Source organism: Camelus bactrianus, chromosome X (assembly GCF_048773025.1).
Source record: "Camelus bactrianus isolate YW-2024 breed Bactrian camel chromosome X, ASM4877302v1, whole genome shotgun sequence".
Taxonomy (NCBI): Eukaryota; Metazoa; Chordata; class Mammalia; order Artiodactyla; family Camelidae; genus Camelus; species Camelus bactrianus.
This window is the reverse complement of record NC_133575.1, coordinates 12,397,462-12,411,212: the sequence shown is the minus strand read 5'-3', so window position 1 is coordinate 12,411,212 and position 13,751 is coordinate 12,397,462. Positions and strand designations below refer to the sequence as shown.

Below are 13,751 nucleotides of genomic sequence, written 5' to 3'. Positions count from 1 at the left end.
GCACCTTCAAGTCACAGACTCTTAAGAAAATGGTCCTCTACTTTTTATGAGTGATCTAAGTGCAACATCCCTGTCCCAATTTTATGGAGTCATCCTTCCTCAGTTCCACATGGACCAATCATGATGCACATCTGAAACATCAACCCTTCTCTTTTTACTTGTCCTACTGAACCCAGCCACTTCAGCTTTTTGTTACCACTGTGTTGTGTAGACTTTGAGAGGTTTAAAAGGCTCCCTCTAAAACTTTCAATTCATCCAAATTACATTTGGAGGTGACTTTGCAGGAAGGTACACGGCAGCACACCTCCAAAATGATGTATCTTAAGGTCAACGTAGGGCCTAAGGGAATGAAACAAATGGTAGTAAAGATATAAGGCTCAAAATTCCCCAGGTTCCTGAATTACAACCACTTTCCTATACCCACAATGGCCCAACCCCACCCTTTAAAATTTGTTTTCATTCAGCAAAAACTAATACTCGTTTTACGTAACACCAAGTTCTACTCACATTCAACAAGGAACACATTGTCATTTACTATCCTTGAGAAATGTGTTTAGAGAGCACAAGACACATGGAATATGGGTAATGCCTTTGGAGCCAAAAGACCTCGGCCTCTGAACAGACCACTTACTACCTCCTGGGTGGCCATGGGGAGATCAACCTCTCAGTTTCCCGATCTGTAAACCAGGGATGTACAGGACCTACCTTCTAGAGTTGTAAGAAGATTAGATACAATGAATATATATTGCTAGCATGTTGCAGAACTGTTTATAATATCTGAATAAAGATACAATTTACAAATTATGCAAAATGCCTACATTCTTACTTTTAATATTGCCCACATGTCAATTCAAAAAATCCTTAAAGAAACATGTTTCTAAGCAACTGTACCTCTTCCTCACCAAACCATCCTACTTTGACCTGAGACAAGGAAAAACAGAAAAATGAAAAAGTGATAGTTTAGCAATATTACTCATGACAGTCGCAGAGTGGGAGGTGGGTGATGATAAGAGGACAACACTGGTCATTTAAAATATCTTTTCCTTCAAGAACATTTAAGTAGTTATAAGCAACAAGAGAATTTCAACTAGGAAATAAAGTAAATCATAAAAATATACTCCAGGTTCAAACCCTTAAAGGGTCATCTGGCCTATTTTTATCCTCTTCTAGAAACGCTCCACTTGGGAAAAATTTAACCGTAGCTAATTCTCAATGTTGATGAATACTGTATTAAGCTGATATTTCACTTTATACACTTTACTGTTACATTCATTATACTAACTTAAAGTTACTGATAATCACAACAGAACCAAACAAACAGGAACTGAGGAGGAAGGGGGCGGGAAGGGGAGGAAGAAAGAGGCAAAGGGATTTCTTTGGGATGTTGGGTTAGAACTTCCCAGGTGACAGAATCTGCGCGTGGAGTAGGGTACGTCAGTTGTATTATCAATTACACAATTAAATACCAGCTCAAGGCCAACTTTACCAACTCTGAGCTGTGCTATTTAAGCAAGGTTTTCTTTTGGACTGAGCTTCAGATGCCCTATCTATATCTGCAGAGATAAGGAAATATTAGATAGAATGTCAATTTTAAGTGCCTAGCACAATGCAGGAAATAGTGAGAACTCGGAATCCTTTCCTTTGAAACACAACTCTCTAAAAAGTATAAAATCTGAGCAGCTTATTTATTGAAAAGAAATCTATTATAGTGACTCCTTCCGTGAAGAATCTCACACAAAGGCAAATCACACACACTGTTTTATAAAGTCTGGATTTGGCGCACACATTTCTAAACAAAACTTCTCTAGTCAAGACCAATATAGAGGACACCAAATCATATACAACACCTACCAGTAACATAATATATCAACGTAGTATATTATGATCGATGAAAAGTGGTACTGCTGGAGGGACTGCTGTATCTGGTCTGCTCTCATTACTGCTTTGCCTGTTTGGTTCTTCATGAAAATAAAATTTACCAAAGCTTGCTGACAGAGTGACAGGGTTAATGATCACTGGGTGGGTGGGTGGGGAATAAACTAGGAGTTTGGGATTAGCAGATACAAACTACTATATACAAAACAGATAAACAACAAGGTCCTACTGTATAGCACAGGGAACTATATTCAATACCTTGTAATAGCCCATAATGAAAAAGAGTATGTACATATATGTAGAACTGGATCACTATGCTGTACACCAGAAACTAGCACAACATTGTTAATCAACTATATTTCAATTTTAAAAAATGTATTCCAAAAACACCTATTAAAAAGAATTAGATGACACTGTTGCAAATGGAAGATCACTTTGGTTCTTACTACTTAATTTCTGTGGCAGAAGAGTGGAAATTCATCATCAAGTCCACAAATGGGAAGAAAAGGTAATGAAATGGTTTCTTCCCATCCCATACTCTTGCTCCATCCTGACCTGATTTCTCCTCGTTATGGCTATCACAGAGAGATTCTGGGAAAAGGGAATACAAAGGTTGGGAGACAGAGAAATGAATCTTTCATATACTATCCCCTGCACACCAAGTAAAATTCGCCACACCTGGCACAGTGCTGAATGTGTCACATTGACTCTTACACTTCACAACAATCCTATGTGGTCGGTGTCAGCATCATCCCCTCTTCACAGTGATGCAACTGAAGCTGAGAAGGATTGCGAAACCTGCCCAAGGCTGCACAGCTAGGAAAAGGCAGAGAGCCAGGAGTCTTGAGCAAACCCATACTATTTGCCCACTACCCACTACTTATTACCATAGTGTGGATGAAAGGGTACTGGATTCCAGGTTCGACTTCACGCCTTAGGCAAATCACCTGACCTTGCTGAGCAATTTATCGTCTGCAAATGAGGACAATGACAGCTGCCCAGCCTTCTCCACAGCATCTGAATGACACTGAAAGAGTTAATCTATCTGCAAATATGCCATAAAAACTAAAGGGGCACCATGTACATGTAAGACTGAGCAGAGGTTCCATGTATCTTCATCCTTCCTATTTGACCTAAAAATAAATTTAATAGTAGTTAAATACTTTTTAACACTCCAAGAAAAACTTTAAGGGAAAAAAATCAATCTTAGACATTCTGGAAAGGCAAAACTATAGAGTCTGTAAAAAGATCAGTTTGGGGGAAGAGAGGGAGGAATGAGTTAAATTTTTAGGGCAGTGAACTCTTCTGTATGATACTGTAGCAGTCGATATATCTGTCAAAACTCTTAGAATGTAAAATATCAAGAATGAACCCTAATGTAAATTATGGACTTTAATTAATAAGAATATTTCTAACAAATGTACCACACCAATGCAAGATATAAATAATAGGGGAAAGGGGTACATGTGAGGGGATAGATGGGAACTCTGCAATTTATATTCATTGTCTGGTAAACTTAAAACTGCTCAAAAAAAAAGGTTTTAAAACAAAATTTAAAAAAACTCAACCTTGTAAAACAAAGTCTACATAGGGATTTAGGAATTAGTATGAATGAGCTTGGCATTCTAAAAATGCCTGGAATACTTGACAATGTAATATCCCATCTTTTTAGACCAATATTGTCCAACAGAACTTTACGCAATGATGGAAATATTCTAGATCTGCTCTAATACAGCAGTCACTAGCCACATTGGCTATCAAACACTTGAAATATGCCTAGTATACTGAGGAATGGAATTTTTAATTTCATCTAATTTTAATTAACATTTAAATAGCCACAAGTGGCTAGTGGCTATCATCTCAAACAGCAGAGTTTGTCTAAAATTCAAGAGCCCCATAGAAATGTATTGTAATGGGGGGTGGGAGGGGTGAGTGTATCTTAGTAGTAGAGTGAGTGCTTAGCATGCACAAGGTCCTAGGTTCAATCCTCAGTACCTCCGTTTAAAAAATAAAAATAAAAACAAAAATAAAAATGTACTGTAGCATCAACTTTAAAAGAAAAAAGTTACCTCAAGAGACCATTCAAATGGATGTAGTTGTGAGACAATGCCACAATTCCCTAAGTCAAGAGTGAATGAAGGGTGGTTAAAATAACCAGGAAGCAACACAGCCCATCTGCAACTGTTTCTCACTTTAAGTTCCATAATGTAACCCAATAGTGGCAAAACGGTCGCTTTTCCTTGAATTCCTTCAGTATTTTCAAAACAACCCGATTAGTTAAACATCATTTCTGCTTCCTGAAAAATAGGGCAGAGGTCAAGTTAGAATTAGGACTATGTTTTCAAGCTGGTGACCCAGAGGAAATAAAAAATGAAGGGTCGTAAGGAAATAACATAAACTTGACTTCTGCAAACCTAAGACAGTCACCCAATTTTTTTAATGAAAATTCAAGAACTAAGGTTTAATCATGTATTTCAATTCCACGTCACAGGAAATCAAAAGAAAACAAGATGCCTAGAAAAGCGTGAGCAAAGAAAGGTGCCTGAGGTAAGTCAACAAAAATGAAATGGTAGAGACACACAGGGCTATTCTTATCCAGCTGTTAACCAGAGCGCTACTCAAAGGGTCATTACCTCTTGGTTGTTTCAAATGATAGTTGATTAAAGCTCAGTTCCTAATTCAGACTTTTTGTCCTTATCCCAGTGGCAAAAAAGGTAACTCATGTCCTCAATTGCAGTGACTTTTTCTCAGAGTCCTCCCCTGGGGGTCCTATGAAATCAAACACTGAGATTGGCTCCCCACCCTCAGGGAATAAGTGCCGTGTCCAAAGTGATGGTGTTGAATCCCTAGAGTACATTCGGTCCACAGCTTCTTTCTCAGTTCTGCAAGTGCTGGATCTTTCTTTTAGAGTACAAAGAGAGGGAGAGAAAGAGGTAATTGAGAAGTAGTAACACCCTCATGCAGAGAGACATGAAAACACCTGACCTTAGAAATAGGTCCCAAAAGCTAACTCTTCACACTTTGCCCAGAGGTAGACGGAACCTTTGTTCTCCTTTTTCAAGTTCACGAACCGCATTAGAAAAATACTATTTCGTAAGTTGACACAGGAGTGATCTTTAACAGTATTCAAATGCTTAATTAGGTAATATTAAATAGCCCCGACAGATCAAGCAGGACGTCCAAACAAGTTGAACGTTTCAATATGTTCAACTGCAAGGAGAAAGAGGGGTTTCCACCTTCCCAGCCCTTTTCCCCCTCACTTCTCTATTCCTGGGCCCAAAAGCCCTGTACCCTGGTCGTTGTGCAATCTTTTTCGAACTCCACCCACTGACTCCAGAACAAGTGGAATTCTCCCATTCTGAAGGTCTTGATTTTCCTGTATCCAGGGAGACACTGAAAACTCCTTGACGTGAGTCAAGTAAGGCAAGGGGAACGGTCCAGCCTGACTCCCAGATTAAGAGAGACCAAAGGCCAAGGTGGGGGAGGCGCTCAAGTTTCCGCTCACCAAGGGGGTAAAAAAAAAAAAAAAGGAAAGGAAAGGTGAAGGGATAAAGAGCGACAAGGGGAAGGGAGGGCTGGATTGGGAAGACCGGCTCTCTGCGATGCTGCTCGCAACTCTCCGGAACCCAGGTCCTCCAGCATCGCCTCCCCATCGCCCGCCCCACGTGCAGCCAAGCCGGTGGCTCCCAGAGAGGAGCTCCGGGGCCTGGGTCCCGGGGGCCGAGCGGTCCCGCTCGCCTGCCCGCGTAGTGGAGGGGAGAGCAGGGGGCGGGGGAAAGGGGGCGCAGCGCAGCCCCGACTCCCGCGCGGTTATCTTACTGCGCAACAGCCTAGCCCGCGTCGCCCAGGCGCACCCGCAACGCGCCCTGCACACCTGCCCTGCGCGAGGAGGGCGAGCCCGCGACCCCAGGCAGCACCTAGACGGCGGCGCCCAGGGCTGGGAACAAGGGAAACCCACGGTAGGCGGGGGCTGGGATCAGCAACACCTGGTGCCCGGGGCCCCGCGGCGCCGGCTGCACGTGGCTGTCATACCTGGCGCGCCCCCGCCAAGCACGCCAAGCACCCCTTCCCGCTCCCACCAGGCTGCGCCCCCTGCTTTCCCTCCCGCCTCCGCCGCGCGCCCCCAAACCCCAACCATCGCCCCTCCCACCCCATCCATCCCGGTCCCACTCCCCCAACCTGCTCCCACCGTCGTCACCCCCAGGAGGGAAGGGGGCCGGATGTTCGTCCAGTGGCTAAGGGTAACCAGGGAGAGTGAAGAGGTGGACCCCGAAATAGCTAGCCCCAGCATTCCCCCGGCCCGGCACAACGCGGGCGCCTCCCCCCCCAGACCGACCTTCTGCCGCGGGCTGCGTCGCCGTCCGCTCCGTCCGGCCTCAACCGCCTCCTCAGCGCCGCCGCTTCTTCCCCGCGCAGCCTCCTCTACCCGCGTCGCCATGAGGTGACGGCAGCAGCCAAACAAGCGGCCCGACAAGGGGCACGGAACCTCACGGGGCCTCGTGCCCCGCCCCTGAATCCCTCCGCCAATCGCCGTGAGCATTGCTCCCCACGTGACCGGAGGAGGTTGGCCCCCCGAGGGAACGGAGTGGGATGGGGGTGGGGAGCATTGAAGCCTGGGCTGGGCTTCTGCAGGGCCGAAGGGCGAACGGAGGCCGCGCGAGTCTGGGCCAACTGAAAACTGGACTCCCGAACCGACTACAAGTCCCAGCAGGCGGCGCGGCCACGGCTCGCGGGCCCGGATCAGGATTGGAGCGTAATGCGGCGTTCTGAGATGGGGCGAGTATACACTGTGCTGCGCGTGCAGCCTACTGGGACTTGTAGTTTTCTGGGGACCACCTACCGGTACCGGAAGGTATTCTTTATTATCCTGGAGGAAAAGTTTAGAAATATTTCAGGGTTTGGGAAGGACCATGGTCGGGGACACGTTGTGCTTTTGTTGCTCTTCTTCGAAATTGAGCCTGAATGATTGAGGGGTAAGGGGAAATACTTCGCTACTTTCAAGGTGGGAGAGATGTAAGAATTTGAGGTTTCTGGCTCAGACACCTGCCGTGAGTCCTGTCCCTCCACCAGAGTTCTCAGCACTGTTTACCAGTCCCGAGCTCCTGCGGAATGGTGGCTGCATCGTGCTCACCTGGCTGGACCGCCCGGGCTTCTAGCACAGTTCTCCGCACTTGGCGATTAATACACATTGAACGTATCCGGCTTTCTCTGCCAGTCGTTTCGTTACTGATTTTTTTTTTTAAACAAACTCGTTTGCTGAATTCGTTTTTTTGTCTTGAAGTGATTGCGAAGGGGATGGAGTTTTTCTTAGGAATACTCCTTATTTACATCTGATAGAACCAGATCTCCAATGACCGAACTTCTGACAGTACCAGACCGGCATGAAATCCTGGCATGTTGCCTTAAATAACTCATTATGAAAATTTGTGTAAATCCTATGGCTTTTTTAAAATTAGAGAATACAAAACAGTGGGAGCAGGCGCCAAAAAGAAACAAAAAACAAACTTACATTAAGAGTAAATTGCAATATTGAGGGAATTCCTTCTGTTACTTATTTCTGTAAATTTGAAGAAAGACAGAACAACTCAGTTCAGCTTTGAGATTTCAAAACTAGAGCAATTGATAACTAACCCATACCCAGACTTTATATAAAGCTGATGGCCTCAGCGACTATTCTTAAAAGCAAAAGTCCTAGCGAGATGCAGAATAAATCTATCGGAAATTCTTCTTTTAACTCGTCCAGGGATTTGAGTGTCAAAATGTTAAATTATGGTTAAAGAGAACACCGTGCAGCTACTAAAAATGATAAACGTTTTTTAAATTGACCTAGAAAATATACATAGCATAGTGGGCTTTAAAAAAAAATCCATTTATATAGAATTGCCTCTAGGTTTATAAAGAGATGTTTAGAAGGACATTAATCAAAATGTTCATGTTTTTCCCTGGGAGATGAGACTTGGGAGTATTTTGACTTCATGATTTTATGTATTGTGTGAGTTTAAGTACATATGGAACAAAAAAATCAATAGTTGCCTTTATTAAGAAAGCACAAGGACTATGCAAGTGGTGACCTCAAATCTTATGAGAAATGAAAAATATTTTAATTGTGTTTGTTTTATTTATACGTGTTCTTTTTTCAAAGGGATTTGGAAGGCTAGTAAACATATATAAACAATATGCCACAACAGTGTGTAGATACATGGATATATATCATATCATTCGTTTATAGACAAATAGAGAAATGAGAAGAAAGTGAAAGTGAAAGAAGGATGGGAAAAGTAAGCTGAAGTTATGGGACCCATAAAACACATGCCTTGAGAGTCTCGTCCACAAGCTGGAGATGAGCTATTTATTTTGAGATTCTTGACATTAGAGAAAAGAGAAAAACACAATTTACAGACTGATTCACATCACAAAATAAGAACCAACCGGGTGCTCGAGAGAAACAGCTAGTACTGCTCCCGTGAGAAATAGGAATTTCACAAGTCTGCTTCTTTTTGTTTGTTTGTTTGGGGTTTTTTTTTGGGGGGGTGATAATTAGGTTTACTTATTTATTCATTTTTAATGGGGATTGAACCCAGGACCTTGTGCATACTAGGCACAAACTCTACCACTGAGCTCTACCCTTCTCCCTCACAGGTCTGCTTCTTACAATGTCTTTAATGGAGGCGATGTTGGCTTTTAAATCTGTCCAAAAGTTCTCTGATGCTCCTCCTTCCAAAGGTGGAGTCTGATTCCCTGGTTCTTGCTCCCAGGTTTAGGGATTGGATTAGAAGGAAAATAGTTTAGCTGGAGGGATATGTAGCTTCCCAGGCTGGGGAGACAAAGAATAGCTTCTGCCTGGCTCTCCGGGTCTTGGATCGCTCTCTTCTTCCCTGGGTCAGACTAACCTGATTTTGGTAGACCCATTCTTTGTTTAGAATTTTATCTTAAATATCTTCAAAGAGGTTACTGTCAAGCCTTAGCCCAAGGCTGTGAAAAGCCCTGAGCTTATCTCTGCTGAGATCCCTTGCTGGGGTTATATTTTAGGTTTTCAAGGGCTGTCATTTCTTTTTGTCCAAGTCTTTAAGAGGCACCCCTTGTTCTGTCTGCATTAATTATTCTCACATTTGCTCAAGGAGTTGTCTCTGTTTAGAACTGTGTCTGCCAGAAAGATGAAGGTCACAGGAAAAACAGCTCCTCACCAGTAGCGGTATATTCTCCCCAGGCTCCCTCAAGGCCATGAATACCTGAATACAGCCCACTTATTCTTATGTTTAGTAAACAGCCAGGAGCCTGAGACACAAAACTGTTTCTTTAAGAGTAGTCAGCTTTCAGTGATTCCCCTAGCTCTCAGTCCTTTTAAGAGGCCAACTCGCCACTATAACAGAAGCAGGATTCTGTTGGACTTATAGCCAGTATCAGGGAACTGGAACCCTCAGAGCTCATAGCTGGACCCAGGGCCATTTAGAGGTTTGGCCTGACCCTTAAGGGAACAGGCTTCAGAGTGCTAGGTTCTCATACCCTGTCAGTGTAAGGGTGAGAAGTGTCTCAGAAGTTTTAAACAATACACGTATCTAGTATATCATTAATTTCAACAATGTGAGCCCATTTCTGACACCCATCATACTGGCTAACAAGCTACTAATTTCACCAACAAAAACCCATTTCTATCCTTCATTTTGCTGCTCAGCAAAGCCTCTGCTGTTGACTGAGCTACGGCTAACAGAAGCATTTGTAGTAGCCAGAATCTGGAATACGGACTCCCTGATTAATATAGCTGACTACCCCTGTGTGTGAAGTCCTGAGTGGGATCATTGCCAGCCCTTAATTTAACACAACACACACACACACACACACACACACACACACAGAGACTACTAATACTGCTACTACTACTACATGGCCTTTGCGGGCAGTAAACTACAGATCTCGTCATGCTCTATATAATATGATCAAAGGTACTGACAAATCTAAAGAAGCAGTGTGGAAACCTAGAAAAGGGAAAGTCAGGGAGGACAGACTGGCAGCGCCCATCCAAGCAAAGTTTGGGAAAAAGAGAATCTTGGTCAAAAAAGAATTTCAAAAATAACAGCCCCATGGGGAGGGATAAATTGGGAGTTTCGAGATTTGCAGATACTAACTACTACGTATAAAATAGATAAACAACAAGGGCCTACTGTAGCACACAGGGAACTCTTTTCAATTTCTTATAATAAGGTATAAGGGAAAAGAATTTGAAAAATATATATATATGTATGTATAGGTGAAACTGAATTGCTTTGCTATATACCTGAAGCTAGCATTGTAAATCAACTACATTTCAATAAAAAGTAAAATTTAAAAAAATAACATCCCCTTTTGCAAGGTGTGGGGATGGAGGCGTCATCATTCTAATTTAATGCCTTTGAAAGGGAGAATTGTTTTGATTTCTTATTCACTGCAACAACCTTCCCATTAGGCTCTGTCTCCCTGTGTTGGTCTGACTGTGGAGCGGGAGAGAGAGAGCAAAAGGATGTAGATGTGTGCTGTTGACTGAAAAATAAATCCACCACCTAAAAGTGGAGAATGCTGTTTTATTTGGTGGACTTACTGAGGACTCAAGCCAGGGGCATCTCAGATGGCTCTGAAAACCTATTCCAAAGAGGTAAGAGAGGAGCCAGGATATATAGGAATCTTTTGCTGAGGAAAAAAACCATGTAGTCCAATATCAGAACATCAAAAAATTACTGCTAATCACAAAAACAGACATCTCAAGTTAATGATTTTAGTGCTTTTCTATGTATGGGAAGATGCAAGAGTCTGGGTTCATTGAAATCATTCCTTCGATCTGCACCTTAACTGTCGAGGTCCAGTATGTTTTTCTCCATCCTGAATCCCCTTCAGGTGCACAGGTAGGGGCAGCTACAGTGGCTGGTGGCTTTATGGCCACAACATCCTTTGTTTACTGAAGTGGCAGGCAACATTCTTTGTCCACAGTGTACATTTCCATGCAGTGAAATGCTTTCATTGCTTACAGTTAATAAAGGGACATTCTGACTTTGTAAATCAGGGCTGAGCGCTGGAGAGGGCGCATTCTAGGAGTGTGTTCAGAAGCCCCTCCAGCGCCCAGAATGTTTTGGGTGTTCCTGTTTTGTACCTCCAGCAGGCTGTACTTCCCAGACAGGCCAGTCCACTCCTCAGTGTAAGGGCTTGTTTAGTTGACTCCCCCAGCCAGGTGCTAAACGAAGTGAGGGCAGGGGCTGTGCCCACGGAGCTCCTGTCCCCAGTGCCCAGCAGCACGCCAGACTCAGAGAAAGCTCTCCATATATACTTCTGGCGAAAAAGAGCCTCTGAATAGATAAAATACACCGATCACTCAGTTTTCTGAATCTACAGATGAGGGTCAAACCTCCAGTTTCCCAAGGAATTGGGAAATTCTTTGAAATTCTTCCCCATCCCTTTGTGTGACCTCTTAGAGTCTCCTGGTAGCCACAGAGCTGAGATCATCCCAGGGTAAACCTGGTGGCAATAGAAAGCTTTTATTCACTGGGGGTGAGGGAATAGCTCAGTGGTAGGGTACATGCCTAGCATGCCTGAGGTCTTGGGTTCAATCCCCTGTACCTCCATTAAAAAAATGAATAATCTAATTACCTCCCCTCAAAAAAGATGAAAAAATGCTAAGTAAAAATTAAAAAATAAAATAGTTGAACAAATGATTTAAAAATTAAATTAAAAGAAAAGAAAGTTTTCATTCATTGATTAAACATTTACTGAGCACCTACTACATTCCTAGACACCCAGCATACCACGGTTTAGAAAAAGGGCTGTCACACCAACACTGGACAGTGACACACATAACAAACAATAACAATTCAGAAGATAGAGGTATTGCAAAGTAACCTCTTGAGCATTATTTTCTACTGGTGGTGGGGAGGTTAAAGGAAGGTTTAAAGTGACATCTGAGCCGTATCTTGAAGGGACAACAGGAGTTAAATTAACCACGCTAGTTTGTCCACCTCAGAGTATTTTCAGAGAAAGAAAAACTCCTACTAACCATTAAAATAGCCAAGAGTATTATTACAACAAAAGAGTTGAATTTCATGTTTGTTGCATGCTATTAGGGTTGTAGGCACTGAAAAGGAGTATTTGCCTTTTCATAGAACAAAGAGCTTATTATTTAATTTGATTACTCAATACCATCCTTCTGGGCTCACCCTGATTTTAGTCCTTATAGGAATTTGGCCAATTTCAGCATTTGCTATACATGTCCACATTTCTGGCAGACAGTGTAAGATTTAAAAAATGATTATACTTTAAACCCAGTTTGCTCAGGCATATTGATGGCAGGCTGTAGAGTGTACTATTAGATTGGCAGACACTGGGGTACCAGCTCCAGCAGGAAGAGGATACTTAAAGACTTGTCATGTATGGGCTACTGTGAGAGAGTACATGCATTTCCAAAATTCAAAGACATATATTGTGTATATAGGCTTCATGAATTTTGTTCTGATTTATTTCTACAAGTCTCAGCCAGAATTACAGACTTTCAAGGAAATGAAAAGTATATTTGTGTATAAAGACAATGGTAAAGAAAAATACAAAATACTTGTGAGGTATTTTCTATTGAAAAATCACTATATAAAATGTCAGGTTTTCCTTCAGAGAATATTTCTGACATGAAATAACCTTCTTCACCAGTGTTTTCCAAAGTTGGTCCAAAAAGCCCAGTTTCAATTTCTCCTGGAATTATAAAATACAGATTCAAGTCCCGCCCCCCCAAGATCTAATTTGGAGAAGATTGGCGTCTTTAGGTATATTTGTCTTCCCATCCATTAATGTAGTAAATCTTTCCTTTATTTAGGTTTTCTTTGATATCTCCTTACATGGCATGTACATCTTTTGTCAGGTTTATCCCTAACTACTTTGTATTTTTTGCTTGCTAATTCAAACGGTAAAATGAAAATATTAGAATGAAATAATTTCAGACATACAATCAGCTATAAAGAAAATATAATGAATAACTGCTGTTGGTGCATCAGTCATGTCCTGTCAAAAGACAGAGATAAAAGTTATTTTCACAGACAAAATTTAATATAAAGAATGGTTAACTCATGTATTGGAGGGCTGAAAAGGCAAAAAGGGAACACTAAGGTAGGAATTGTTAGAAACAGCTACAATTCCTAAAATTGGTACCAAAAAAGGAGAGAGGTTATTATTATGAAGACTAACAGAAACAGTGACCTACTGAACAGCACAGGGAACTATATTCAATATCTTGTAATAGACTATTATGGAAAAGAATAAAAATAAGATTCTGGATATATACATATATATGTATAACCAAAATCACTCTGCTGTATAGCTAAAACTAACCCAATATTGTAAATCAACTATACTTCATTTAAAAAAAAACACAACTGACTTGGAGGAGGGGCCCAGACCTCTGACGAGGGGACGCTGTCGATGCCAGGGTCGCACCGTGAGGTTGGTTCTGGGGAAAAGCTGCCCAAGGGAATCAACTGCAACCACTGAAACCGATTAGAGCCAGGAGAAAACCGCCGCTGAGTTTCTGCAGACAAAACCCGGAAACAAGTCCCCTCTCACCTCCAGCCTGCTCTCTAGCGCCTCCCAGTGGCAGGGCCCAACAGGGAGCAGCTGGCTAAGGAGAAAGGAGCGCGCAAGCGCAGGTGCTTGGCTTCTGGCTGGATGGGGTCCTTCCTGGAGGCCCTCAGCTTGGCTGGGCTTTTGCGGTGTCAGTGGCCCTAATGGCAAAGGGACATATTTACAGTGTCATTATCAATGCTAAATTTCTAACAATAATCTCTTCATATCATCCAATAGCCAGTCCCTTTTCAAATTTACCCTATTGTCTCTAGGCTGTATAGAGTATACATACATACCTAATATCATATGTT

The 13,751-nt window shown here is 42.5% G+C and overlaps 1 protein-coding gene across 4 annotated transcripts in view; it reads right to left on the bottom strand.

Moving 5' to 3' along the window:
• Nucleotides 1–6,430, bottom strand: part of TXLNG (taxilin gamma) — a 46,567-nt gene extending 40,137 nt beyond the window's left edge. For all 4 annotated transcript variants that reach the window (XR_006724710.2, XM_010954566.3, XM_074359471.1 and 1 more), the window contains exon 1: nucleotides 6,212–6,430. Coding sequence is in view for 3 of the 4 variants with exons in the window: in XM_010954566.3 (XP_010952868.3) it covers nucleotides 6,212–6,415 (204 nt within the window). In the remaining variant the exon portion in view is untranslated. The remainder of the gene's footprint in view (nucleotides 1–6,211) is intronic.
• Nucleotides 6,431–13,751: the final 7,321 nt, after the last annotated feature.